At 48.0% G+C, this 24,419-nt stretch overlaps 1 protein-coding gene across 1 annotated transcript in view; it reads right to left on the reverse strand.

Annotated features, from left to right (window-relative positions):
• CCDC63 (coiled-coil domain containing 63) overlaps positions 1-18,040 on the reverse strand; it is a 31,945-nt gene extending 13,905 nt beyond the window's left edge. The window contains exons 1-7 of the mRNA XM_078060994.1: positions 17,883-18,040; positions 17,319-17,488; positions 14,474-14,663; positions 8,019-8,138; positions 4,453-4,634; positions 3,156-3,337; positions 1,235-1,455 (exon numbers count right to left, since the gene is read on the reverse strand). Coding sequence (XP_077917120.1) covers positions 1,235-1,455; positions 3,156-3,337; positions 4,453-4,634; positions 8,019-8,138; positions 14,474-14,663; positions 17,319-17,488; positions 17,883-17,891 — 1,074 coding nt within the window. The 5' untranslated portion in view covers positions 17,892-18,040. The remainder of the gene's footprint in view (positions 1-1,234; positions 1,456-3,155; positions 3,338-4,452; positions 4,635-8,018; positions 8,139-14,473; positions 14,664-17,318; positions 17,489-17,882) is intronic.
• Between the last annotated feature and the right edge of the window lie 6,379 nt (positions 18,041-24,419).

Genomic DNA, 24,419 nt, shown 5'->3' on the forward strand with positions numbered 1-24,419 from the left:
ACTCCATTATTGTCTATTAATAGTTTTCTTTCAATCAGCCAGATTGTGTTCATTTTATTATGTTTATCATTATTTGTTTACTGTTATTATTACTTATCACCCTAAGTGATTGAATCACTAGTTTGCAAACTATATTTGTCCTAATCCTCATAAAAATTAACTCACAACTAGTAAATTAAAATGTTTGCACCTGTATTCGGGCTACTAGCTATTTGCACATGGCCAATGCACCTGCTCCGTATTCAGGAAACAGTGACGCTGCAAGAGGAAGTGGCTCCCTTCACCATACAAACAGCACAGGGACCTCCAAGGGAGGAGTAATGAATTCCCAGTGGTGGTGACATTTGTGCAGGGTCAGGACTAATGAGCAGTATTTCATCAGAAGAAAAGCAGGAGGTGGGGACACAAGGAAAGCCTCAGAGGACAGCTGAGACTGGCAGCTGTGGAGGGCGCCTTTGGGGTCATGAGGGGAGGTGAACCTGCCAAGGCAGATTGAAGCCAAGTTTTGAAGGGGCCTGAGTGTCACACTAAGGAGTTAGATTCTATGCTATGCAGACAGTTCCACAGGCTGTTTATGTGTGTTCTGGGGAGTAAGTAGCCCAAGGAGCCAATTAAGTTTGGGAAATTATGGACTCAACAAAGGTAAATAGGTTTCTTCACTGCAGGACTTGTCAGAGCCTTTATGATGCTCAAGTACATCAATTCTCTTCAAGGTGGATTGACCATCTCTCCTCAATTCTGTGAAGCTGTTGATTCACAGGAGTCAGCAAGCTCTTAAGGCAAAGGGCCAGATAGATATTTTAGGCATTGCAGGCCACATATGATCTCTCTTGTGTATATCCTCTTTTTTTTTTTTTCTTTTAACCCTTTAAACGTATAAAAACCATTCTTAGCTCATGGCCTATACAAAAACCAACCACAGGCTGTGTCTGGCCATGGCTAGTTTACTGAACCCTGGATTATGGAACATGCCACGGATTATAAATGTCACTATTGGGGGTGTGGGGGCAGGACCACATTACATGTTTGTGTCAATTGGAAGACAAATACCAATTTCAGAAAGGTTAAAATGAAGGGGGGATCCCTGAAGAAATATAGTGTTTCCCAAACCGATTAGACCTCAAGGCCCTCTTTACAGGGCATCTCAAGGTGTGCTTTGAGGAACCTGCTTTGAGAAAGGCTGCGGTGAGGGTGTGCGCGTCCCAGGCCTATAGGAAAGAAGAGCCGCCCCCACCTGGATTCTCTGGGTCTTCTTGTGCATTGTCTCCATGTCATTGTTGAGCTCTGTGACATACGTGAACCGAGCGAAGTTCTTCTCCTCCTTGGCCAGAAAGTCCTCGATGAGCTGATTCAGGTTCCCATCCTTGGTCAGCTTCAGCAGCCGGAGGTGGGCCACCTCATAGCTCTCGAAACTCTCACCCTTGCCTTTCTTCCTGTGCTTCTTTGCCTTGAGAGCTAGGAAGGAAAAGCCGGCAACCGTGAATCTGAAAGGAAGCTGCTCAGAGCAGTGCCAGGCAGGGAGACATGCTCCATAATATTGTCACTGTGCCCTGGGGAGGAGGCTAGACTTTTCCAGGAGTGGGGGTAAATGCATTACTCCTTAGTCGCCTCACAGATATTTAATCGAGCATCTACTAGGTGCCAGACGCTGTGCTGGGCTCTGCAGACACAAATCCCTGCCCCGTGGAGCGTTTAGTGGAGGAATCAGACAAAAAGAGGAAAGAAGAGGAGATACCCGCATAAACAGAAGAAGTACATCACCACACTGTGGCTCAGGTCACAGAGGAGCAGCATCAGATGCTGTGATGGGGGAGCTGCTTGGCCAGGGAAGGCCTCTCGAACGAGGTGACATTTGAGCGGGGTGAAGCTCAAGGGAACCTGGTGGCAGGCTCAGACCTTGGCAAATTCAAGGAATTAGAACCAAGAAAGTTCTCCAAGCTTTGTTCTCTCCCACATGATGCCTGCCACAGCCCCACATTTCCTGAACTCAGTCTTGTCTCTGATTTAACCTCCAAATGGCCATCACAAAGATCTTTTTAGATCTTCCTAGGCACATCTGGCCATGTGACTCCTTTACCTGTTGTTATTTAGAGAGTGAGAGGTGGGGTTTCTCAGAAACACACTTTTTGCAACACCACAGTCCCAAATGAAAAGGCAGGAGGAGATGGGATGTGCCAAAAGCCCAAAGCACAAATGCAGTCACCCGGTGTGTGTGTTTGGGGGGGGGGGGCGGTGGTTTCCTCCAAAGAGCTCAAATTTTTCAGTCTGTTCAGGGGAGAGTAAAAATAACAGCCCTGAGACTGTTCTCCACAGAAAGGGCTCTTCTTGCAAGGTTGGCGCGTGGCCGTACCTGGACACTTAGATGGTAAACAGTTCCCTACACGGATATCAGACTTTCCCTAAACGCTAGGGGTGCCTCACTGTGCCTAGGCCGTAGAGATGGTGTGTGTGTGGTTCATGCCGAACACCTGCTTTCCTTCCAGGAGGCTGGAATTGGGGTACGCCAGGGAGAGGACCCCTATGTGACCAGCACCCAGTGAGATCTTGGGCACTGAGGCTCTAATGAGCTCCCCTAGTAGACACCTCTTCATACATGTCACAGGGAGATGCTAGGGGAATTAAGCATGTCCTGTGTGACTGCCCTGGGAGAAGATTCTGGAAGCTTGTGCCTGGTTTCCTCCAGACTGTACCCCCATGTGCCTTTCCTCTTTGCTTGCGTGTGCTTTGTGTCCCGACTGCCTAGTCATGCATGTCACTACATGCTGAATCTTATGAATCCTCCCAGCGGATCACCAAACCTGGGGGGAAGTCCTGGGGACCCGACACCCAAGTCTCCTCCCCCAAACAATGGAAGAGGAGCCTCAGAGTAAGGACGCAGCCTATGGGTTAGGATTGGCAGATAAAATACAGGACGCCCAGTTAAATTTGAATTTCAGACGAACCGTGTATTTTTTTCAAGTATCATCGTGTCCTAATTGCCGATAACCAACAAATAACTTTTTATTTCATTTTAAAAATTTATTCGCTGTTTATCTAAAATTTAAATTTAACTAGACATCTTGTAATGTTACTCGCTAAATTTGGCAACCCTACTCCAGAAGGCCTTGGGCCCCCTCAGTTGAGAGGGAGCCAGAAAGAATGCCTGGAGAGTGTACCTTCTTCCTTTTTGGCCTGCTCCTCGAACTCCAGACGGTCATTCAGTTTGATAAGCAAGAAGGACTTCAGCTTGGTCTCGTGGGCATAGACACGCTCCAGCTCTCGGATCTCCAGGTTGTACTGAGAAATGTCCTTCTGCTGGCGGTCCTTCATGGCGGCCATGCGAGCCGTGGCTTCCAGCCTGAGCGAGGTGGTGCAGGGTCTGAGTGCACAGAGGCTCCCCTCTCTCCCTCCCCTCTCCCTGCCAGACCAGAGGGACTTGCTGCCAGTGACCATCACTTTTCTTATGCATGGAGGCTCTGGAGTGGATGAACAGCCCTCCTTACCTGAATGACAGGAGCTGCCAGCTCTAGACCATCCCCAGGAACAGATCGTTCTATCATCATCATCACCACCACCATGACCACCGCCATGACCACCATCGTTATCACCACCATCGCCATCACCACGGCCATCACCACCACCACGACCATCACCACAACCACCACTGCTGCCACCACCACCATCACCTCCACCACCACCATGACCAGCACCTCCACCACCATCATCACCTCCACCACCATCATCACCTCCACCACCACCATGACCAGCACCTCCACCACCATCATCACCTCCACCACCACCATGACCATCACTACCATCACCACCATGACCATCACTACCATCACCACCATCATCACCTCCACCACCACCATGACCACCATGACCACCACAACCATCACCACCACCACCTCATCATTATCAGCACTTGTCAATTACTGTGGCCCAGCCAGTCCTTATATACATATACTATTTAATCCTCACTAACCCCCAAAGCGGTCCTATAATAATAGAGTAGTGATGGAGCCAGGATTCAAACCCCGATCTCTTCAACTCCAAAACCTATGCTCTTCACAGCCCAACTATATGCCTCTTGCCCCTACGAGTATGAGGCCAGGAGATAACCCAGACTGAGAGACCCCAGGACTAGAGGCAGGGGCGCCCAGAGGAGACGGCACAGCAGAGCGGTTTGAATCTCAGCCCTACCACATCCACCGTTTACCTAGCTCTCAGGTTGAGTATTTCGGCAGCTCTAAGCCTTCGTATCCTGGTCTGTAATAAAATAGGGATATAACCCCCGGGGCAGTTGTGAGGGTTGAAATAATACTCAGAGCACCTAGCATCATGCTGGGCACACAGTCAGTGCTCAGAGTGGTGATGATGATTTAAGATCCCTCTAGACGTAAGCCCAGGGGCAGAGGTGCTCAGCAGGGGGCCAAGAGATGTCTCTGCCCCTAGGGTCTCCGCCCAGCCCACCTCTGCTCATAGGCCTGGGCAGACTGCTCGATGGCCACATTCATGGTTTTCTTCTGCATCAACAAGCGGCGCTGGAGCTGTTCGTACACATTGTCGTAAGCAGCCTTCTCGTACCGCAGGTCCTCAATCTCCTTCCGGAGCTTAGCATTGGTGGTCAGCATCTTGTCGAAGTGCACGGTGACCTGTGGGCAGGGCTGTGCTTCAAAACTGAGCTCACTCCTGGGGCACGAGACAGGCTTCCAGAAGGCAGCCAGAAGGTGGGAAGGTCCCTCCCACCTCCGGCCGCAGGTCCACAGCACAGCGGCTGAGGCGCTGGGTGAGAGGCTTGAGTTGGCCACCAAATAGCTAAGTGGTCTTGTGCAAGGTTCCTTCCCCGCCAACCCCTGAATTTTAAATGTCTCAAGCTCTTTTATACCTAACTGTCGGTTTTTAGCAATGGCAGGGGAGAGAGGAAAAGGTAAATGACACCATAAGGAAACAATCAGGCAAATCCAGAAGGTAGAACTTTCTGTATCACAGCTGACCCAGACTCTTCAACAGGTTGATGGCCGGGAAAAGTTGTAGAGCACTGTTCTGGGGCTGGATGATTCTTTGCGGTGGGGAGTTATCCTGTGCTTTGGGGTGTTAAAGAAGCAATCCCTGCTTTCTACCTACTGAATGCCAGCAGCACAGCCCCCGACCCAGCTGTGACAACCAAAAATGTCTCTTTTTGGAGACAATGTCCCTTTGGGGGCAAAATCATCTCTGCTTGAGAACCACTGCTGTCGACTAAAGAAATTTAAGAGACCTAACAATCAGGTAGAAACTTGATTGGCTCCAACTTTAAAAAGACACTTTGGGGCCAGCCAGAGAAATTTTAATGTGGGCAATATTAAGGAAATAGTATTAATTTTGTAAGGTGTGGTATGATTTGGTGGCTATGAAAGAAAATGTTTGATTTTTAGAGATGCAAATAGAATTTAGGGGTGAAATAGCCAGATGTCTGTAATTTACCTTAAAATACTTCAGGGGAAAGAAGGGTGAAACAAATATAGTAAAATGTTACCAATTATTAAATCTAAGTGATAGGTATGTGGGTGTTCATTATTTTATTCCCTCCACCTTTCTGCACATCTTAATAAATTTACCTTAATAAAAAAAGTTTTTTATGCAAAGTGCTCCCATAGACACTGAAAAGAAACAATGACAGAAAATATTCCCAACGGATATAAAGTAGATTTGATCAGAGGTTTTTAAAACATGTTCTGAGAAACTTTAGGTTTCTGCAAGGCTGAGAAGGGGGAAGGCAAGGGAGACCACCAGGATGCAAAATTTAAGAAGGTACTCACTCTCCCAGAGTCAACTCTGCCTTTCCATGAGCCTAAGAGTGAGTGCCTCCTTAAATTTTGCATCCTGGGCTCTTTACTGGCCTCACCCTAGTCCTGGCCCTGGGTTCCTCTGTAGGATGTGTCAGTGGCCACAAGGGAAGGGAATCCAGGAACAGAATCATTCTTATTCTTTCTGTATCTTCCACTTACCCTTAAGAAGATATTGGTTATCAGTCATTTGCTCTTTAGTGTGAATTTTACTCCAGGACTGTTGACATGCTACCCATCCTCTAATTGTGGGATAAAAATGGGAGAACTTTCAGGCCCCACTGAGTAAGTGGAGGAGGCTTTAGGGTCATGGGGTATTCTGGGACCCTGAAATAACCTTTAAAGATGGTTACCTAATCTACAAAAGGCACAGCCAGACCTGGTCAGGGAAAAGGGGACCCGTTTGAGAAGTAAAGGAGCAGCACTCCTCTCAGAAATGAAAGAGGGGACATTACTATAGACCTTACAGAAATAAAAAGAATTATAAGGCAATGTACTAAGAACAACTGTAAAACAACAAATTAGGATAACTTAGATGAAATGGACAAATTCCTAGAAAGAAACAAACTACTTAATTGACTCAGGAAGAAATAGAAACTCTGAATAGATCTATTATAAAAAAGCGGACCTCTATAGACAAGTCATCATTAAATCATGCATGCGTTCATTCATTCATTCATTCATTCAATCAACGGATGTTTGCCAAGTACCTACTCCAAGCCTCACACTGTGCTGGGCATTAATGATTCTTAACCAAGGGAGCTTCAGTTTCACTGGGGTTGTTAATAGTGCAGATGCCTGGGTCTAAGCCTTACAGGTTCTGATTCAAAACCAGTGAATCAAGAGAATTACAGATTCTGACTCAAAACCAGGAATCTGCATTTTAACACACATCCTAGACCTTCTGAGGCATGGGTGCAAATCACTGTGCATGGATATTAAGGACACTGCCCTGCCTTCAGTCCACTTCCAGGTTACTGGGGAGACAGAGATCAGATCCAATTAACTTCAACCATCCCTGGTTAAAGCCTGGGGGTCAGAGTTTGGGGGAAGCTAAGAGCTTTGTATAGTGAGGCACTGACAGGCTTCCCTCCAAATCAATTCACTTGCCCTCTCTCCTGGCTTATGTTGTGGGAACTGTAATTTCACAAGTCAGACTGGAATGTGTTTGTACGTGCTCAGCATTCTTTCTTCCTTTCCTTTTGCTTTTTACCACTTCTTCTCAGCTCTCAGTCCGCATTGTTGGATAGGGCTGCCCTCTCTTGACTTGGGGGAGGGGGGAGTAATCCAAGGGTAGTCATGTGACTCAAGTCCATGTATTCCATTCTTCTGAGCACAGTGATTGGTTGAGGGATGGGCACTTGTCCCAAGACGGCCCAATGGGAACCCTCCCTGGGACTTGTGATTGAACTCTTAGAAAAGAGATAGTCCTTTTCTGCTGGTGTTTGTTCACACTGGGGGCAGCCCAAGAATGAAGCCATTTCCACCCAAAGGAGAGATGGACAGAGAAAGTATCCTCAAGACATGTTTGGAGCACCTGGATCCAGCTATGCCTGAAGGCCCCACTTTTGCCCCTGAATTTTCCAGTTCTATGGCCAACCCATTCTCTTTTTTGTGTAAGTCAGTTTGTAATTTAGAGACTCCTCCTTAATGCAAAATGTCACTATAAATTGAAAGTGATTAGGAAACACCACTTCTCTCTTTATCAATTTATGCATGTCTATGCTGAATATTTCCTAGAGACAATATCAACAACAACCAAAAAGCACTAGGTCTAATAGAGGCATGAGCAGATTGCAATGGGGGAAGAAGGTCTCACTAATTCTGCTTGCTGAAGGGTGATATTTGAGCTGCTTCTTAAAAATGAGCAAGAGTTTTTAAGTCAAGGCACTAAAAATAGGCATCCCAGGAGGGGTGGGGGATTGGAATAGAGGGGGTGGGGCAAGAGCATGGTGCATAAAGTGCAGAGAGCAAGAAGGAGAAAGGCACCTTGGGTAACAATGGGCCGAGTGGGCGGAACAGAGTGGGTGGAGCAGGGTGGGTGGTAAGTCTAAAAGGCTGCCTGGCTTGTGTGAACACCACTGGTTCACCTTCTCCTGAGTCAACGAACAAGATGGGTAGGTTCTGCTAAAGGCTTCATAGACATCATTCTCTACTCTGAGCAAGAGAAGGCAGAGCTGTTTGCAAAGCTGCAGAGAACCCCTTACGTACGAGATTCAAACGGGCTTCCAGAACGTGGATCTGCTTCTGCAGTTTCCGGGGGTCATTGGCTTCCTGTATCTTTGTGAAGATCTGTTTTTGGTTTATAATTTTTTTTTCCATCTGAACAATCTGGGAAAAAAAAAAAAAAAGGAGAGAGCGAGAGAACCCCCAGCTGTGTTAAATTAACATCTGTATGGGTACAAATTTTACAGTTCACTAACGTAAGCGTGCTAAAATAGAAACTGCAACGTTCTTTCTTTTCCTATCAATAGAATTTTAATTTCTTTCTTGAATGCATGCTCAACTCAACTTAATCTTAGCCAGTTTGGGGTAAAATGAGGCAATTTAGAGGTTTTGCTTTACCTGTGCTTGTGAATTTCACTCACCTTTTGGTCCAAGCTTCTTGTGGTTGGGTTTCACATCACCTGTGGCCAAAAGCATTCCTAACACACCATGCACTTAGGATAATTGATTCTGACTTCAAATAAGTGAAATACACTCTTGCCATGGTTGGCAGGAAAGAATTTGGGTGTTTCTTCCTACCCTGGTAGCTCTGGCCAAGTTCTCCAAACCCAAACACACCCACCATCACCTTTCCAGAGAACTCACTCTATAGTTTTTCATACAAGTACCAGTGGATCAGGTCATTTCCTCACACCGCCAACAGTGTGATAACCAACCCGCCGTATGGCTTCAGCCCACACCCAGGCAGATATCCATCCAGCTTACCTGCCCAATAGTTAGCCCCATCTAGAAGCAGCTGGCTCATGCTAAATCCTAGCAGGTTCTAGAGAAGTTTAGAGAACTATTACCTGAAGACAAGTGCCTGTGAAGACTGGTGAGTGCCAGGTCCTAATATGTCAGAGGTACCTTATCTTCTTAGGGTTTGGGCTGAGACTGAGCTCTGAGACTTTGTTTTGGAACCCTGGTGGGTGAAGGGTGGGGGCACTGTCATTTGAAGCAATTTGATATGTCCCTGTTTGTCTGGAGGTAGTAGCTTGAATTCACAGTCTGAAGCCCAGCTCCTGTTCTGGAATGGAGAAGTTCCACATGAGGCAGGTTAAATGCTTGGTGTAATGAAATATAAAGTGTGTCAGCTACATGGAGGCTGGCTTCCAGCTGGGAGCAAGGCACCCCTGTGCTGAGCTTGGGCTGATGAATTCTGGGAGCAGTCTCATCTGGGGTCCTGTGTTAGCATCCCTGAGATTTAGTTTCCTTTGTTTATCCCCAAACCTTCAGGAAGTCTAATACAGCACAGTCTCAGCTATGACCATGGAACATTGAGAGAAAAATCTATACTAGAGTTTGCAAACTATGGCCAAGCAGGTGACATAAAAGAGTAAAGTGGACGCACTATAAGATACTACAGGATGGTAGAGGGTATAGGAAACTAGAGGACACACACCCTGCCTTAAGGGGCAGCAGCTTATATGATGCAACTACAAATTATAGAAAGTGCAACTAAACAGTGGCTTTTTAAAGATTTATTTATTTATTTTAGAGAGAGTGCATGCGTGAGTTGGGGGGAGGGGAAGAGGGAGAAAGAATCCTAAGCAGACTCCCCGCTGAGCACAGAGCCCTCTGAGGGGTTCAATCTCACAACCCTGAGATCATGACCTGAGCTGTAAGAGTCGGATGCTTAACTGGCTGAGCCACCCAGGTGCCCCATGGCTTAAACAAATTATGGTTTATCTTTCTGTCCATAAACGTTGCTGGCTTAAAGTTCAGTAACTCAGGGAAATAAATACAAGATCTCTATAATTCACCTGGCCTTTCCCTGATGGTCAAAAAATGTCTGCCACAGCACCAGCCTTCACAGTCATGTTCCAGGAAGGAAAGAAGAAGAAGCAATATGGGTAAAAGGGTGGAACCTAAATCTAGAAAGCAAAACTTTCCCAGATACCCCCAACAAACTTCCCCTTAAATTTTATTGTCCCCCCTTAGCTGCAAGGCAGGATGGGAAACATAGCTTTTTAGGAGTCTGTTAGCGAGGAAGAAGTAGAGAGTGGGTAAACAGCTCTTGTGTCACCACAACACTATTTAGGTACAGTTGCCCAGTGGAAATTCAGGCCCAATGTTGCCAGATCTTTCAGTCTTTTTTTGAAGAGAAGCCAGATATCCACTTTTTTTTCATGAAATCTCTCAATTTTTAACATGTTAACACTAATTAAAATAAATGTTAAACACTGAACAGGCCAAAGCCTTCATGTTGTCAGGCTTAATCTGTCCTGAAGATCACCAATTTGGTCTACACCCATATTTTAAGGTCTTGAAGGAACCACAGTAGACCGATGAAAGATGGTTTAGGCAGCAAGAGATGCCAAGCAGAAGACAAAAGAGTGGTCCAGAGCCAGGTAGCTGGAAGAGGGGACAACAACCACAACTGTGGGGGACATGGTGGGTGGTTGACCGCCCCAACACCCATCCCACCCCAGAAGACTGATCCAAACCAACCATGGTGACTTTACCCCCTCTGCCTATGATTTATTCATCAGGGATGGGCTGGACTAAACCACTTGGGGCCTCTGAATTCAGAAGGTGTGATTGCTAGAGAAGCTTCCAGAAAAAGTTTCATTTCCTAAAAAAGCATCATAAGAAGAGACAGTCTGTCTCTTCATTTCCCTTTGCCAGTGATTGGCCTAGAAGTAGATATATGCTCTAGCCCTAGCCAATGAAGGAAAACCAGCTAGAGAGATTTTGTGAAAAAGTCTCTCCCCCATAAGAGCGGATATCATGTTAAGAATCAGCCCCTCATCCCTTCTTCACATCACTGAATGGGATGATGTGAGAAGCTACACCAGCTAAGCTTTGGCAGCCATCTTGAGACCATGAGGGGAGGGCCAACCAAGAGGATCAGAGAGAAAAAGACCAACCTATCATTGCAGAGCTACTAAAAAAATCCCTGGGAGGACCTTTTTCCAGATAGACATCTTACTATGTGAGAAAAACAAACTTCTGTTCTTCCAGCCACTTCTAGTCAAGAATTGCTTTACCTGCAGCCCAATCTATTCTCACTGGTACATCAAGCAAGATGGCAGCTCAGATGATCAGGCATCAGGGGAACCGCTGGGTCTCACACAATCTCATAAGGCACGTGAAGGCTGTGTGTGAGTGATATTAGCAGCCAGGCTTTGGATCAAGTCAAGTCAGATCCCTGTTCTACTCGGTTCTCCTCTTCTGTGTTATGGGCAGGCAGCCTCTCTAGACTGCAGCGTTTCCTCGTGCCCGCCCCTGAGTTGACCCAGAGACCTCAGGTTCCAGCTCCTTGACGAAGGAAGGTGTGTGTCAGCACTTCCCTGTTGCTCCTGTGATTAAATTCAGCCTCCTATTCCCTTTGGCACCTTTGTGTCAGACGTTGTTCTTGTGACGCGGAGAGTAATTAGGCCTCTGCCCGACGGGAGACACAGCCAAGCCTGCGCCGACGGAGGAGGGCATCGCCTACGTGAGGTGCTCTCTTCAGCATAAAGGCACAGGCTTATCTGCTGTTTGAGGCCAGGCTGGGCCCGGGGAGGTCCCTGCCTCCAGTGACCTCTTGCAAGGGAGCAGCTCTGGACATTGTGTGGTGGGCACAGCCGCAGGGGATTCTGGGACCTGCCCACCCTGGGATGGAACTGGGCAAAGAGGGTTTCCGTACAGGGCAGTGAGTGCCATATTCTTTTGAGGATCCCAAAGTAGCTGGGACGCCTGGGTGGCTCAGTCGTTAAGCGTCTGCCTTCAGCTCAGGTCATCATCCCGGGGTCCTGGGATCGACCCCGCATTGGGCTCCTTGCTCTGCGGGGAGTCTGCTTCTCCCTCTGCCCGCCACTCCCCCTGCTTGTGCTCTGCTTCTCAGGCTGCGAAGCACAGTTAGTCCTGGGAAAAGGGAGAGGTAAGGTATTTTGGACACAGACAGCAGGAGCATCTGGAGACGAAATGAAGGGACAACCATCCAGCAGAAATAGCATTTGGGCTGAGACCCGAAGGATGAATAGGAGCTCCCCAGTGCGTCAATGTTCCTACTCTGTGCTCACACCCTTGTAAATACAGCCTCATAAAACTCTTCTCAAAGGTACCTTACTGAGCATACTATTTGGTTTTGGCAATTATTAATTAATGCAAGGGGGATATACTTTAAACAGGAGAAAGGGTATAGAAAAGGCCTCCCTGAGAAAGTCACATTTAGGCTGAGCCATAAAGGGCAAGAAGCAGAGATCAGGGGAACATGAGGTAAGAACAGTTTTCACATATTTGGAAAAAAAAAAAAAGTCTTCTGCAGCTGGCTGAGATGAGTTGAGGAAGGAATGACATGGGATGAGGACAGAGGGGCAGGCAGGGGCTAGATCACTGTCAAAACTCTGACAAATAAGTAAATAAAATCCTTTTTAAAAAGTAGCTTGCCTTTTCCTACTGTTTCTGAGGACCCACATCCCCATTTTTTTCTTCAATTTTCCACTTTCTTCACTGTTATTGCCTTTCTCATTCATTCATATATTCATTCATCAATGATTATCAAACACCTGCTCTGTGCCAGACAACTAAGGGTATGAAGGCAACCAAGACAGTATGATGGTCCCTGACCTCAACACTAGGGCTGGAAACGAGCTGCGAAGCACAGTTAGTCCTGGGAAAAGGGAGAGGTAAGGTATTTTGGACACAGACAGCAGGAGCATCTGGAGACGAAATGAAGGGACAACCATCCAGCAGAAATAGCATTTGGGCTGAGACCCGAAGGATGAATAGGAGCTCCCCAGGCAGAGAAGACGGGGAAGGGCAATCCAGGCAGAGGGAACAGCAGGTGCAAAGGCGTGCAAATGAGAGACAGCACTATGGGTTCATGAAAGTGGCCAGTGTGGACTGAAAACAGAGGAGGGGGGCGCAGGAGAGAAGGTGGGAGGGGCAGGAGGGACACAAGGCAGCAGAGCCCACAAACCACACTGGGGAGTTTGGCCCTCATCTCAGAACAATAGGAAATTACTGAAGGGTTTGAAGCAGAGGAAAGATGGAATGAGATTTCCAGATTCTTTCAGTCAGTAAATATTTATTGAGGACCTACTATGTGCCAGGCACTGGGATAGGCACAGGATGGGTAGAGAGGGGAACAAAACAGACATGGTCCTTGCCCTCCTAGAGGTGACAGACTATGGACAGATGACACCTGTGTTAAAGTATAATTACCACAAGCAGAGGTGCTATGAGGGAAGTGCCATGGGGTGTCATGAAAGGAGTTAAGGGAGTGTGCTGAGATCTTGTTTGCCCCCTGAGGTTCACTCTCCACTCTGTTCCACCCACCCTGCTCTGGGCCCCAAGAGGCTGACCCGGCAGGATCCCATGATGACTCCCTTGCACTGGGGGCCCGTGGGTGAGAAGACAGAGGTTGGGGTATCTATTCCCCCTGGTTTGCTCTCTGTCTTCAGGTTCCAGAGTGTCTGCCCTGCCCACTGCAGCTAACCCTACAGTGCGTCAATGTTCCTACTCTGTGCTCACACCCTTGTAAATACAGCCTCATAAAACTCTTCTCAAAGGTACCTTACTGAGCATACTATTTGGTTTTGGCAATTATTAATTAATGCAAGGGGGATATACTTTAAACAGGAGAAAGGGTATAGAAAAGGCCTCCCTGAGAAAGTCACATTTAGGCTGAGCCATAAAGGGCAAGAAGCAGAGATCAGGGGAACATGAGGTAAGAACAGTTTTCACATATTTGAAAAAAAAAAAAGTCTTCTGCAGCTGGCTGAGATGAGTTGAGGAAGGAATGACATGGGATGAGGACAGAGGGGCAGGCAGGGGCTAGATCATGCAGGGCCTTTCAAGCCATGGGAAGGGATAGGACCATTAACACTGTTCAGCAAATGTCTCTAGCTCTTTGCCTTCTGGATACACGCACTTCCTAGACACTTGCGGATGGATAGAGTTGACTATTTGGGGGATGGGCAGTTGGGGTATATATGGATTTGGTAGACAGTTTTGAGCCTCTGGGTCATGGACAGAAGTGACGTGCCACATCCAGGCTGCAGCATTCAACTGCCAGTGTGAGACTTTCCAGAACTCTCTTTGTCTCTGTCACAACACCTGGCAATATTCAAGATGGTGGATACCCCATCAGCCTGGTCTCAGGAGGAGAAGATAGAAGAGCCCACAGCCAATCCATGAGAGACAGCATGAATGGGGAAGAAACCTGTATTGTTTTAAACCACTGAGTGGTGAGCAGGGGTGTTACTGCCACATAACCTAACCTCTCCTGACCGGCACAGTAAGGGTTTGGGAATTTACTCTAAGTGGAGTGGGGAGGTGCTGGGGAAACACAGCGGAGGAATGGCCTGGGAGAGTAAGGGGTCACAAGGTGGCAGAGTAAGCACAGTCACCTTTAGAATATGGGGTGTCAGATCTGGCCTAAGGCATCATGGGTACCCCCCTCACCCCCCATTCCACCCCGCCTCCTCCCCTTGCCCTGCGCTCCAGTTAACCCTCTAAGGGAAGGACCACACCTTCTCATCCAGTTCTGCCAACAGCACTTTCATTGACTTAATCAGGGCCTCATAGTCGTCCTTGGTCTGCAGCAGGAAACACAGCTCCATGTAGTTCTTCTCATTCAGATCCAAGTTCTTCGAGGACTTGATGAGACCCAAAAGCAGAGTGATCTCTTCCTGCTCTCCCTGCAGGGCCTTGATTTCCTTGCTGTGGGGAAAGCAGCGCGTGATTAACCCTGAACCGCCAAGTTTGCCTTGCTCTGCCGCTCCAGGCTCCTTAGCGCGGCAAGGAGACACAGAGAGGTACCACCCACCCCGGCAGGTGGCTGGGGCGGGGCCGGGGGTGGGGTTGGTCCAGGTCCAGAACTCTGAGCGCCTGCAGCTCCACGGCTCCGCCCCCTCGCTAGGGGGCCTTTTCTTCCTAGGGAACAATTTGCAGCTGTGCCTGTCAAAACCCATTACCTAGACGGGATGCGGGCGACGGGGGGGGGGGGGGGGGTAGCGGGGGGCAGGTCCTCTCTTTTGCCAGCAGTTCACGGGCATCTGTCTGATTTTGCTGACTTTCTTTCCAGACTTTACAGCCAATTATCTCTGGTAATGAGAAGCAAGCCCATCAGGCAGGCATTTTCAATTTCGCATCAACACAGAGATGCGCCGTAACCTCCAACCTCGCCCAGTTTCTCTACGCAGGGTGCTAATGATTTATTAAATCAGCTGACAGGAGTCTCCTCTCTCTCCCTCTCCCTCTCCCTACTCTGGAGAGGAGAGGGGTCGGAGTGTGGACAAACGGGGCTTTTGAAAAGAAAAAAGGCTCAGGAGACGGCAACTGAACAACGGGAAATGGCGCAGAGGCCGAGTTTCTGGCAAAGTCTGGGCACCCAGCGCCCTGGGCAGTGCAGTCTGCAGACTCCATATCCTTTGGCAGCTTGGAGAAATGCAGAAGCTCAGGCCCCAACCCAGGACCTATTGAATCAGAATCTGCTTTGTGACAAGATCCTCAAGTCACGCATATGCACATTTTTAAAAAAGATCTTATTTATTTATTTGAGAGAGTGAGGGAGAGAGAGAGCGCAGAGGGAGAAGGAGAAGGAGACTCCCTGCTGAACAGGGAGCCCAATTTAGGGCCAGATCCCAGGACCCTGGGATCATGACCTGAGCCGAAGGCAGACGCTTCACCGACTGAGCCCCCCAGGCGCCCATGTCCAGTAGAATTTCTGTAGTTATGGGAATGTTCTCTGTCTACTCTCCGATAGCATCCACCAGGCATCAAGACTATGGAGCACTTGAAATGTGGCTAGTGCAACTGCAGAACTGAATTTTTAATGTTCTTTCATCAACTACAAATGTAAATAGCCCCATGTGGGGGTGTACCCCTAATTCTAGAGCTACTCGTCTTCTAAATCTGGCAGCTGGGACCTTTCTCCCCCTCTTAAGCCACTCTTGGGAGGGGGTCTTTGTTAAGGTGGAGAGAAAAAAAGAGCACAAGAGTCCACCAGAGTTGGGAGTTCAGAGGACTCAGTAAAAGCAAAAGGAAGGTTTGTCTGTCTCATCAGCTGGGCTGGGACTGGGAGTGAGGTGCTCCCACATTTAGGGAGGCCCTCACTCTCGGGGTACAGGTGCAGGACAAGCGCTGAGGAAGAAGTGTCTCCTTAAATATTGCATGCTAGGCAACTCACTCAGCTCCTCTCAGTCCTGGCCCCTGTTTACAGGCGTTTCACTTGAAGAATCTGAGATCTCCACTTTTCCACCCCTCCCCTTCAGGTCCATCACAGTGAAACCAGATCAAATGGACTAGGGTAAAAGTAGGATGAAGGGTAAGATTCGAGAAAAACTGTCAGAGACCCACCAGGAAGGAGGCTTTTCCTGATGCCCACCAGGGGTAGGCTCTGAATCAGGGCTGCCAGGCACAGATGTGCAGGTTGTGGACTGCACTGTCCGAGGGAGCTCTGTCTGCTTGAAAAGCAATCATTGATTTCTTGACTTACTATACTTTCCTGGGAGACGCTTCATCTTGTTCGAACAAAATCCCTAGGTAATGACAGTGTTTCCAACAGATGGCAGTAAAGTGTCTTGAGAAAGGGTGCTTTTTTCTAATTCACATGAAGATCCCGTATGGACTGTCGGAGTTAAATCCATAGAAACTCTGAACCGCCCCGCTTCCCCTATCCTCTGAACTTCACATAACATCAAACAGTAAGATTTTCTTTCTAATAATGGGCAGTTTCTGCCTGTATAAACGTTATGGAGGTAGCTAAGGAATTACATTCCTTTGGAGGGAATCTAAAGATATTTGTTTATTCAACCCCAGGGAACACTTTTCTATTGTCTAAAAAAGCTATCCACATCATAATTTCTAGGACAACCAAATTTCAAATATTTGATCTTGCAGATTCCGTAAGGACGCATAGCAGGAAACATCTTTTGGGACAGCCACAGCCTGGTTATTTCCCCTCCTCTGAGAACTCCCCCATCCGGGTTGCTAGAACCATGCGAGTGACACTCAAGAGCCGTTTTGTATCCTAAGGCTTAGTCCCCGCCCCCTGGCCACAGCTGACTGGACCAGGACCAGGATTAGACACCTGACCCAAGCTAAGCCAATCAGATTCCCCCTTTCCTGGGAGTTTGGGATTGGAATCGATTCGCACGGGGCCCTCTTGGTGTGGTGCTCCCCCTTGGAGTCCTGGTGACAGCCTGGATTCTGCGAATAAATACCCCCGGCTACTGAAGCTATCCCACCTAGATACCCAGATTGGGTTCAGAATCGGGTCCCTGCTCAGAGGCCACATGAGAAGGCCCACCGCATGAAACCAAATCCAAAGTTTTCTCCAAGTTCACTCAGTATAAAACTCTGGCCATCGCTTACTGCTGGTTGGAGATCTTCTGCTGGGAGCGGAAGTTAAAGGACTTCCGACTTTCCACCATCTTCCTGAACTGCTGCCTCAGCTTCCGAAGCTCAGCCTCAGCCAGCTGCTCTTTGACTTTCTCCGAAAGTTCCTGGATGGTTTCGGAGCTTTTTCTCCTGTGCTTCTTTGACTGGGTGAGATGGGGAGAGGCATTGAGCAACGGGTTAGGTGACCAGAGAAGCCTACATTTCAGCTCAAGGGCAGAGGGCAGGAAGGTGTCTGGGGGCAGGGCTAGAGGTGGAAGAACACCCTTGGGTGATGTCAACTGCTTATTTGTTACATGGAAAACCTGCTCTGGGTTGCCAGGGTAGAGAGGAGGCTGGGCCTCATTATTGCATACTGAAAGGCGGCCTCGCTGTGTGACCTTGGGTGAATCACTTAACATTTCTGAGCCTCCAGTCTCTCATCTCTAAAATGGGTGCATATAGATTTGTTGTCAGGATTAGATGAGCTAGTATGTGCCTAGCGGCTAGCACAGTGCCTGACCCACAGTAAGCGTTCCACACACAGGAGCTAATACCTACCATCGGCATCTTGAAGGAATTGTGCTTTCGCTATGCTCAGACACCAGGGAGGTCAAAGTCAGTGAGTGCTCTTCTCTCTCTCTGCAATGTCCTGTCCACAGCGGCAAAAGGAAGACAATGTGTGAGCCACCCGCTGGCAGTGTGGGGCCCAGTGGCACCTTCTCCCTTACCCCCCCCTTCAGTCCCTTCCTCCTCCCACCACTTTGGCGCATGTGGAGGACTCAGCAGATGGCTGCCCGGGTGTGAGAAGAGCCTTCTTCTTCTTCTTTTTCTTCTTCTTCTTCCTCTTCCTCAAATAAATAAAATCTTTAAAAAAATAATAATAAAAGATTTTATTTATTTATTTGTCTCTGTCAAATAAATAAAATCTTTAAAAAATAATAAAAGATTTTATTTATTTGTCTCTGTGTCAAATAAATAAAATCTTTTTAAAAAATAAAAGATTTTATTTATTTATTTGACAGAGAGAGACACAGTGAGAGAGGGAACACAAGCAGGGGGAGTGGGAGAGGGAGAAGCAGGCTTCCCGCTGAGCAGAGAGCCCGATGCGGGGCTCGATCCCAGGACCCTGGGATCAAGATCTGAACCGAAGGCAGACGCTTAACGACTGAGCCACCCAGGCGCCCCTAAATAAAACCTTTTTTAAAAAATAAAGTATTAGTTGTGTCAATCATCAGATCTCGACAAATTTCCTCCTCCTCCACTTACTAACCTTGGGCAAGTCACTTCCGTCCTCTGGGCCTCATTTCCTCCTCTGGAAAATAAGAGAAGTTCTAGAAGGCACCTCACAGGTTGGGAAGCCTTAAGGCACCTCACTGAGCCTGGCACATAGTAAGTGCTCAGTAAACAGGGGCTGGTATGATATGGTATCGTATGGGTTGTTTCATCTGGTGAAGGTCCAGGGTAATAACCGTTTGTGAAGGCTTGAGGAGTGTGCAGCATTCCTCTAGCTCCTGGTCACAACACCTGGATTTGTTCTGGGAAACCACCCGGTCATGTTTTTCTCCCCGGGACTGACCCCACCCCTCCCTATCGGATTGGAGCATGAGACTCTGGAAGGGCCAATCAGAGTGCCAGATCCCTAGCTGATCTGCATAATCCCACCCCCACCCCCCAACTCCTGCCAGTGTGATCCTGTCAGGGATGGGAACGTATCCCTGACTTGTCCCAGCAGAGTGAATAGTGGGGTTTAATCTTGAACACTCAGAAGAGAGGGACTTTGTTTCCTGCTGCTCTTGAGCCTACTGAATGAGGTAGGGAGTGGCTGGCAACCTTCTTGCCTCTGCAGGGAGCCTGAGAATAAAGCTAACATGGAGAAGACAAAATGGTGAGAGACTGAAACTTGGGGACATCATCCAAACCCCTGGGCTTAACCAAGCCTGAAGATACCTCTGGGTCATGTCCAGTTACATGAATCAACATATTCTCTTAAAACAATCTGAGAGGAGTTTTCTATCACTTGTAACCAAATGAGTTCTCATGCCCGAAGTGCTTCGATCCATTTAGCACGCAGACTAAGCCCCTACTGAGTGCTAAACACTTTAGGGAACGCAGTGGTAAGTCAGCCTTCAAGGTGGTATGAATTCTGTCCAGGGTAAAATAGTGGAAAAGAAGGAGGTAAGTTTTAATTTGGGTTTTGAAGGATGAATGGGAGCTCAACAAGCAGAGAAGAAAAGTGGGTAGAATTCTGGGTAGAGAGAACTGCCTGGGCAAAGGCTGAGAGGCAAGTGGGTGACAGGAGTATTCAGAGAATGGTGTGTGATCTAGGGTAGGTGGCAGCATCCAGTGGGAAGTGAATGGCAAAGAAGTCTGGAAAAGCCTGGATGTTCCTTAAAAGCAAGAAAGTAATAAGATCAGTGTGTAAGAGAGCTCAAGGTGGGGGACAGGCTGTAGCAGGATTTACTTGACCGATAAAGTTTAGGCAAAAGATACTCACTTTGGGACCTCTTTCTACTCGGGAGTTTTATGCAGCTCTAATTTCATATTGCCCAGGAGCTTTTCTATGTTCAAGGGCTCTTCTGGACCTCCGTGGATCTGTGATATACCTTATACCTTTCTAAAAGCAGGACTCAAGTAAACCTGACAATCACTGACGGTGTGATTCTACCTCTCTGAGCCTCAGTCTCCTCATCTGTAGAATGGGGATACTCACACCCACCTCTTCGCATAAACTAATGTTTATAAAGCTCTTAGCACACGGCCTAGCACATAACAGGTGTTTGATGAATCTACCTTGTTTGTGACTCAGGATTGTCAAGTATCAGTTTATCTTGCCCTTGAGTTATTTGGTTGTGTTTTTGTGTTTTGTGTTTTTCCCCAGGAGCTGGAGGCACCATCAACTTCCCACATTTTTGCTGATACCACTCACACACACAGAGCCAGTCTCCGCCTGGGCTGTCTCCAGCTTCCAGACACCAACATAGGCCTTTCTCTGTCTGTGCCCACTGGGCTGGGCTCATTCTGTTCCCTACAGAGAGATTCACCCCCATTCTCACAGCTGGGCCTTCAGAGCCCCACCAGTATCCTGGCCCCTGGCTCGCTGCCTTCTCATTCCAGGGTTTCAAACTTGACGCCTACGGGCAGGTTCAACCTACCTTCCATCCTGTTTATCAATCAGTGTTTTAAAATGTGAATGTGGGCAATGTACTGACTCTCCTGGCTACAGACTTCCCTGCTCCTGAGTGCCTACCTAACTCCTCTCTCCAATTCCCACATTCCCTGCAACTGCCTGGAGCTAGCAGGAATTTGAGTTGGCAATTCCAGAGCTGAAACTCAAAGCCTGCCCTCAGGCACATGCCCTCGGGTGCCCTGGGCCTCCGTCCATCCGCTACAGTATCTCTATAGTCTGGGGCATAGGATAAGCTCTTAGCAAATAGTGTTTGAATGAATGAAGAGATCACCTTTACCAACTAACATTTAATTAGCTGGGGTAGGGAGGCAGGTTCCTCCTCTGCTGCTGAATGTTCACAATCTGCCATTAAAGGAAAAGCCAGACTCACGACTACGTGGGTTATAAAATGCCAGGTCTGAGAGAGGAGCCTGTAAAACCTGAACCAAGGCTGCCTAACCTGGTAGTAAGTTAAAGATATGCTTGGGGTGCTAGCCAAGTAGGGGTACAGAAACACAAAACATTATTTTTTAAAATGGGATCTTTTGGGGGCGCCTGGGTGGCTCAGTTGGTTAAGCGACTGCCTTCGACTCAGGTCATGATCCTGGGATGGAGCCCCGCATCGGGCTCCCTGCTCGGCGGGAAGCCTGCTTCTCCCTCTCCCACTCCCTCTGCTTGTGTTCCCTCTCTCGCTGTCTCTCTGTCAATTAAATGAATAAATAAAATCTTTTTTAAAAATGGGATCTTTTGGGGGTGAAATGGAAGTTTGTTGTACTTTTTGAAGTTATTTTACACATTGTAATTTATTTGTGTTTAATTGAGGGGGCTTCTGATATTTTCCAGGTTTAAGGCAGCTTAAAGGACATGGGCGAGGGGCCGCCACCAGCAGGGGGAGCTGTGGAGCGGCAAGCGCGGCCGCCAGGGCGTGAAACTTACCGGGGGCCGGCAGCCCCCCCTGAGGGTCCGACCGCCGCTGCGGGTCCGACCGCACCAAGACGAGGGCTTGCTGCGCGGCCCCGCTGCACCCACCCCCGGCCCCGCGTCTGGGAGTTCTCGGACCCCTGGAACGGGCGCCTTTGTGACCCGCACAGACGGGCGTTCTCCCCTGGAAGGCGCTGGAAGAGGACCCAAGCGAAGGCGAGAAGGCGGAGGGTGGGGGAGCGACACACCTCTCAGCGGCCCCTTTCCGGAGTAGCGCCCCTCACGATACTCAGTAACAGCCCCTCACAGCGCCACTCAGCTGTCACCTCAGGTGCTCCCACATCGCTGGCATCTGCATTCCCGCTCTCCTCACTCGGGCTCTCACAGCCCCGCATCCCTACCGCAGCCACGTTGGGTACACCCTCGACACGCACTAAAAGGGACCCATTTCTTCCTGCTCTGCAAAACGAGAGAAACAATTTAAGACAAAAAAGAACTTCACCAGCGCGGGGGAATTGGCCCGTCATTTTTCTTCAGGAGGACCCACACCCACCCTCTATGAGCATGACACAGGGAACCCTGGCCTGACCCAGGTCACCAGTGACTCCTGGCATGAGCATTTGTCACAGGCCGAATGCAGTCTGGTAGTTTAAAGATAAACATTTTTCATACAAATGGCCCCGAAACACAAGCTGACCACTTTTTTGCAGGGCTAAATTCAAGAAGCAGCCACATTGCTCAAGGCAAATGATTGGGGGTACTGGTTTCCTAGGGTAATCTTGATTCCATGTGATTTCTACCTTCCCTACTAGGCCCTGGAATAATTGTAGCTCAGCCACACTAAGATCTCCATACTCTTATCCCTAAACTCTCGGGACAGGATGTGTTTTAAAACTTACCATATTTTTGGTTTCAGAAAGGTAATAAGGTGCACAAGGAAACATGTTGTCCCTGATGTTGCTGGCAGCCACGTTGTAACCATGAGGAAAGTTAGTGTAATGGTATATCATGTATGGGATTTGGGCAACATGTCATAACCAGACACATTAACATTTCTGCAAGGAAACATATGAATATTCATGCCAAGTAGAATAAAGATTTCAAGCAGCCTCGTGTCAGGCCTTGATTCACATGAAGTGTTTTGGGGCAAGTGTTCCCATCCTCATTTTACAGATGAGGAAACAGGCTTGAAGAAACAGAGTGACTGTTGCAGTAAGTGGAGAAGCCAGGATTGGAATCCAGGGCTGTCTGTTTCGGGGGCAACCCTGAGTGAAACCACAGCCCCACACCCTAGCAGCCCTCCTGGAAGCCGACAGCTACCATCTCTTTGGTATTTAAAGGGCCACCGTAGCCCTCAGCTCCATACATAGCCTAGTGACTCACACATTTCAAGTGTCAGCGACTGAAAAGTGATTAAGTTCAATTAGGTTCAGGGCTTGTTAAGAATAGGCTAGAATAGGCTCTCCTCAGCAGAATTTACTCTCCCTGCCTTTATGGGCACAGACCTCAGCAGCCCCCATGCAGAGAAGTGTGAGGCTTTTTAAATTAGAACCTGCCAGAATTGATTCTGCTAAAGGGATCTTCAGCTCCATCAGCAGGGCTTGGAGCAGAGTGAGATGCCAGCTTGCCAAAGCAATGAGCCAGTGGTGAGAAATGTTGGTGATAACAGAGTCCACAGAATGGAGGAGGAAATTAGAATCAAGCTGCAGAGGAGCTGGGCAAAGGCATTTGGCTACAGACCAGGAAGCTGATGGTCCAAATGACTCTTCGGCTACAAGGATCAGAAATCCACTCGAAATAGTCCAAAATGATTATTTTTTTCCTTCTCCAGCATCTGTTCCCCCTTCTTCCTCCCTAGCAGATCCCAATTTGTTCAGGTAACCAGCCTCTCCCATTCAGCTGACTGAAGTTGATTTGCACGTGTATCTCCAGGGTAGATCCCGATTACCCTTAGCCAAGCCTTTCCATCCTCCTTGCCAATGATTGGACCAGGAACACAAATGCAAGCCAATCACGGCATAGCATTCTCCTGGAGACTGCAAGGCATTCAAGAATAGGTACATAAGTGGCAGGGGCCTAATCAGACAGAAAGGAAGTATTTATAGTCCGAGGTTGGAGAGGAAATGCTTTCTCTAGCTCCGTGGCTGGCAACAGGAGGAGTGTTGCCCCTGTTGTTGATGGCCCCTCTTGTAACCATGACAGAAACCAGTGTGAGATCAAAGCCAACACACAATGGAGGGAAGAGCCTAGAACTCTGATTATACCATGCCTGAAATCCACCTTGGCTCTGTACTTCCTGTTGTAAAAATTCATAAATTTTCTTACTGCAGCCAAAATCATGCTAAATTATAGGAATACCAGGGTTATTGTGTGTGAACTAGAGACACATCCCCATGAAGAACAAGAACTAAGAACTAGAAAGCTATCAGAAACCAAATCAGCTCTTCTCTCCAACTCTGTCTTTCAAACTACCTGGTCTCGCAAACTGACCTCTTGTTTTAATTTTTATTTATTTATTTTTTAAAGTAAACTTTACCCCCAACAAGGGGCTTGAACTCACAACCCCGAGATCAAGAGTTGCATGCTCTACTGATTGAGCCGGTCAGGTGCCCCTGACCTCCTCTTTTTAAAGACTGTTTATTTTGCTCTCCTCTCCTCCCAGCTTGCTTCTTTTGAGTTCCCACTTTGGAGCCCAGTTTAAAAACAAAACAAAACAAAACCAAAAAACCAAAACACATTGATGTTCTAATCTCAACTTCTTAGGAAAGAGAATCCAATTGGCTCAGTCTAGATCTGATGTCCACTGTCGGCCCAGTCACATGGGGTCTGGGAACCATGATGAGGGAACACAATAGCCCCTTTGTAGGAACTGTGAAAGTAATCTCACAAACGGGAGAACAGGCAGGGAGGGCACAGTGTTACAGTGGAGAGGACACTGAACAAATTGTTAAGATACCCAGGTTCTAGTCCTGGCTCTGCCACTGATTTGCTGTGTGCCCTTAGGAAAG

This window comes from Halichoerus grypus, chromosome 13 (assembly GCF_964656455.1).
Source record: "Halichoerus grypus chromosome 13, mHalGry1.hap1.1, whole genome shotgun sequence".
Classification (NCBI taxonomy): Eukaryota; Metazoa; Chordata; class Mammalia; order Carnivora; family Phocidae; genus Halichoerus; species Halichoerus grypus.